Below are 4,729 nucleotides of genomic sequence, written 5' to 3' on the forward strand. Positions count from 1 at the left end.
AGTTCCAAACCATGAAAATCTCGATTACAAAGTCTTTGATCCACATCATACTTATTGATATAATTATATATATACATATATCTACCTAAATTCATACACCTCATACATATACATATATACAAGAGCCACCTACGCAGCACTAACATATATACATACATACTTTCTTACTTACTTAAGTATAAAACACAATCTTTTAAAGATCAAAAATGTATATATCGATCTTTAAACTTCCAAACCATGACAATCTCGAATACAAAGTCTTTTGATCCACAAATTATAGCATTCTTCTACATGTCATCCCGACCTAATGAGAAATCTCCCAGACATGCTTTGGCTACCTCCATGTCATTCTCTATCCCCATATAGTGCCTTTTTAACTCTTGGCATGCACGTCCCAAGCCTCCACATCCCGCAAAAACGTCCAAGACACTATCTCCTTCACTTGAGAAGGTCTCCACTAGCCACCTACAATGAAATACAATCATAAACGTGCATCTAAGTATTTTGAAAAAGTAGCTATGAAAATGACCAGAATGCAAATTGTCTCACCTAAAGAACATAGGAGATCTTTCTGCACCACCTCGAATGTAGCGCTCCAAGACCATTGTGCGTTGGAATGGATGCTTCTTATTCTTCTCAAAAATGAAATTTCGTTGAGCGTTGAATAACTTCTTTGAAACATTTTGCCCAGCCTCACGATCAATAATAGGGACATGGCAATTTACTCGATAGAACATACTAAGCGCCAATGTATCCACCTACCATAACGAGAAAACATTATGTTTGGATATCCATACCACATAACATGTATACACAAAGGGAAATATTTTAGAGATTATGACTTACCCGTTCTCCATTGTCATACAAATAACTTGATTCCACATGAACAAACATTGTTCGATGCATGACCAATCCAACTTTCTTTCCCATGGAATATATTTTAGGAAGTTGATCCATTAGACTCAAACACACAAACCAACCCTCATCAGCCACAAACAAACCAACAAAACTGAGTGTGGCACGTATCAATGATGAAGAAACTTGATTCCATGAGGGACACCCATCTGTATCTACATCAACAACTTGTAAACCTGTAGGAAAGTCAGCCCATACGAGGCGAGCCACTGTATCTGAGGGAGAACCTCTATGAGATAGAGCCTTGGGAATCTTCATCAAGAATTCTTCCACACTACATAAAAGATTTATGATGTTTGGTTTTGGTAAGTACAACTTGGAAAACTAATTATATGGTGAAATTATTATTTTTATCTATCTGAGCCCTCCGAAAGAGTGTGGATGTCTACCAGCAATATGTGTGAAAAACATCTCTCACCTGCAAGTAAACAAGACAAAAAATGAGATGCATTTCGAAAGCACACACTTCTCAAAATAAATTTGCAATGGAAAGTACTCTTACTAGTCATGTCCATGATGTCACGTTGTCCTGACACCTCCCCCTCTTGAAGATGCTCTGGAGGGTCTCTCTCTTGATTTTCATTTGTGGGGTCTCCCTCTTGAACATCATGCATAATGTCAAGACGTCTCTTTGTTCGCCTCTCACGTTGCACTTGAGATGATGTAGATGTATGCTCTTGGTGTGATTGTGGCACTCGTGACAGTGGTGTGGATGGTTTTTGGGCCACGCGCGAGGATCCAACTACTGGAGACTGGGTCAAGATTGTTGGCTGTGGGGAAGGTATTCTAGAGTCTTCTTGAGTTGGGGGCTCTCTTTCAAGCTCAGATTGGCAATTCTTAAATTCTTCAAGAAATAGATCAAGATAATTAGTAAAAAGGTAAAAATCCCCATACCATTTTGTATATGTATATGTATGTAGATGTATATGTATCTATGTATATGTATATGTACATGTATGTGTATGTGTATATGCATATGTATATGTATATGTATGTAGGTATGTATCTATGTATATGTATGTAGGCATGTGTCTATGTATATGTATGTGTATGTATATGTATGTAGGTATATGTATCTATTTATATGTATATGTATGTAGGTATGTATATATCAAAACTTAACAATGTTTCTTTAAAATCTAACATGCCAATTCTTAAATGTAACATGAACTTTGTATGTATGTAGGAATTTAGTGTATGTATGTAGGTATGTATTTATGTATGCATATGTATATATACATATGTATATACATATGTATTTGTATATGTATATATCTGTATGTATATGTATCTAATATGTATATGCATATGGATAGTTTACATATATATAGGTAGGAAGGTTTACATAAACATATACATTTACATTTACATGCATATAATTTAGTAGAAAGCAAAAAAGTACCTTTTTCTAGGAGCTCCTCACTTGGAGGCACATGATTTAGAGGATAGTCCAACCACCAAGGACATCTCTTAAATTCCCAATCAGAAACCCCTCTCTCAACCCATTCCTTCGGATACATTGTTTCCGAGGAATTTGGATCTACCCATTCTTTGATTGCTTCTGTCTCTTCGTCCATTAGACCTTGGCCAATGAGTAGCTGCACCCACCTACATGTCCAAAATAAAACAAACAGTACTAAAATATTTTTTTAAAAGCGTATATGTATTTTCTACAAAAATGTAATGGCATTGGAAGATATATACCTATAGACAACCCTCTTTGCGGCATTCTCCACCTCAGGTTGCTTTTGGCCTTCCTTTACTTTTCCAATCTTTGCCCACACCTCATGGAAGGCCCATGGTATGTGTTTCAATCGCTCCTCTTGCACCCATTGCATAAATGGTGGGATGTAGATAACATCATCATATACCAATAAACCCTCCAAAATAGAGTCTGCCTCCCCTATTAGCTCTTCCCAATACAACTCTTTCTTCATATGCAGCAACGTCTTTTTGTTATCCCCAAACATCTCTGAAATTACCTTGTCCTTTGCCCTCCCGGTCATAAGCATTTGAAGCAATTCCGTCTTCCTATTTCAGCATCATACCAAACCCATAAGAGATTAGATATTAAGGTTAGTTTATGTTAAGGGAGGTTTATTGACATGTGACATACCTTTGAGTTGAAATCCGAGATATGGCGACTGTGTAGAGCTTTTCTTTGGTCAGAGCAACCAATCCCTTCTTGGACCAATCATAGTTATATACGAGTTGAAAGAATGCATCACCATTGGATGGGTTTACAATTACGAGCAATCTGGAACGCTCTATCTCGAAATGTTTGCTCTATACCACGTCTGGCTTTCTCACATTTTGTCTCATATTCTTGCAACCCCATGGCATGTCTATCAATGCATGATATAGCTTGCTTCACTGCATTTTCAAACGGTGTCTACGTATAACGAAAAGGACTCATTATCACTCACACGATTAAAAAACATTGATAATCCGTTTATTAATGATATTGGGAAATGTAAACACTACCTTCCACACAAGCTGTGCCAAGATTGTAGCTGGAGCATTGTACCATTGCTCTCCACTTCGTCGCTCCAAACTAAGCTCCATTAAAGCCCACCTCCTTACGTCTTCACCTAGGTAGTCCAATATGGATGATTTGTCCGCCATTCCAAATCGTTGAAACATGAAGATCTCATGTGACAATGTGGGTGTCACACTAGTGCGCACCTATTTCAACCTATTCATTAACGCATTATTTTATACAAAGCAAAGAGATTCCCATTGACAACCATCATGGGACTCAATAGTCTATGTACCATCACTAGTATATAAGAGGAAAATCCATATGAGTTACGTGAGAGAAAGAACTCCTGGCTGATGCAAGCACAAGAGACGAGGTGAAAGAACCCTAAGACATGGGCTAAGTGATTGTATAAGCACTCACCTTGCACAAGTTTATATAGGTAGAGCCGCATGAAGCTGTTGGGTAGGCACAGGATTGAAAGGCATATAAATGTTACAATCCATAAACTAGGCAAGTGGTTATCTCACGAGATGTGGTGTTTGATGAACTTGCTAGTTGGTGCAAGGCAAAGGATGAGGGTGTCATTATTATGAAATTTTGGGTATATCTTCTTCCTCAATCCTGATTTGATAATATCCTAAAATTCAAGTTGATCTTGGTGATGTAACGGGCACTATAAAGTCTATCAAGGAGTATATGTTGCACGTGTGTCCATGCGTGCGAGTGTGTGTATGTGTGTTTGTATACGTGTGTGCACGTATCATGTGCTGGTATCTGTGTTGTGTGTGTGTGTGTGTGCGTCGACATACATATAAATCTATTTATATATACATGCTTACATACCTCTATAGATACACATACATAAATGCTTACATACTACGACTTCACAATGTCCATAATTAAGTAGAGAGACATCACTTACTCATTTTGAGATCGCAAAGCCAATAGCAATTCTCCTTCTTGCTTCTTGTCCACAACCAAAAATTGACATTTGACCCGGACATGGCGTGAGGGGCTATGAGACCAAGCTAGAGAAAGCAAAATAAAGATATTACAATATATTACTTTTAATGTTGCATAAAATCACTCTATGACATTCAAAAGAACATACCTTCGCGCACTCGAGACATCCATGCCTTCACACGATGATTACCATCCCATACAAGAAACTTCTTACCACCACTGAGATCCTCCCACTCAGTTCCTCTGATTTCATCCTCAAATCTGTCATGTTGTACCACCCAGTTTGGTCCCCATTCTTGCAAGTCTATTTGTGTGACCGCGAAATACATAGAGCTTCCTGGACGTGTAGTGAAACTAAAAAAGGAGGAG

At 37.9% G+C, this 4,729-nt stretch overlaps 2 protein-coding genes across 2 annotated transcripts; both read right to left on the bottom strand.

Annotated features, from left to right (window-relative positions):
- Positions 1-287: 287 nt before the first annotated feature.
- LOC147609022 (uncharacterized) lies at positions 288-1,173 on the bottom strand. The gene is made up of 3 exons (XM_086788699.1): positions 847-1,173; positions 550-758; positions 288-465 (listed from the first exon to the last, which is right to left on the bottom strand). Exons 1-3 carry the CDS (start codon positions 1,171-1,173, stop codon positions 288-290), a joined length of 714 nt encoding a protein of 237 aa, XP_086644825.1.
- Positions 1,174-1,265: 92 nt separating this feature from the next.
- On the bottom strand, positions 1,266-2,492 carry LOC147609023 (uncharacterized). Its single transcript, XM_086788700.1, has 3 exons — positions 2,318-2,492; positions 1,418-1,759; positions 1,266-1,333 (listed from the first exon to the last, which is right to left on the bottom strand). Exons 1-3 carry the CDS (start codon positions 2,490-2,492, stop codon positions 1,266-1,268), a joined length of 585 nt encoding a protein of 194 aa, XP_086644826.1.
- Between the last annotated feature and the right edge of the window lie 2,237 nt (positions 2,493-4,729).

This window comes from Cibotium barometz, chromosome 52, assembly GCF_041138505.1.
Source record: "Cibotium barometz isolate CiBa-2024 chromosome 52, ASM4113850v1, whole genome shotgun sequence".
In the NCBI taxonomy this organism is placed as follows: Eukaryota; Viridiplantae; Streptophyta; class Polypodiopsida; order Cyatheales; family Cibotiaceae; genus Cibotium; species Cibotium barometz.

What these genes read in the sequence shown, in the direction of transcription:
- LOC147609022 (XM_086788699.1), bottom strand. Translation starts at nt 1,173, where the DNA reads ATGAAGATTCCCAAGGCTCTATCTCATAGAGGTTCTCCCTCAGATACA. An exon ending in TGTATGACAATGGAGAACGG is followed by an intron (nt 759 to 846) that starts GTAAGTCATAAT and finishes TCGTTATGGTAG; the next exon opens with GTGGATACATTGGCGCTTAG. An exon ending in AGATCTCCTATGTTCTTTAG is followed by an intron (nt 466 to 549) that starts GTGAGACAATTT and finishes ATTTCATTGTAG; the next exon opens with GTGGCTAGTGGAGACCTTCT.
- LOC147609023 (XM_086788700.1), bottom strand. Translation starts at nt 2,492, where the DNA reads ATGGACGAAGAGACAGAAGCAATCAAAGAATGGGTAGATCCAAATTCC. An exon ending in TGAGGAGCTCCTAGAAAAAG is followed by an intron (nt 1,760 to 2,317) that starts GTACTTTTTTGC and finishes TATTTCTTGAAG; the next exon opens with AATTTAAGAATTGCCAATCT. An exon ending in TGACATCATGGACATGACTA is followed by an intron (nt 1,334 to 1,417) that starts GTAAGAGTACTT and finishes GTTTACTTGCAG; the next exon opens with GTGAGAGATGTTTTTCACAC.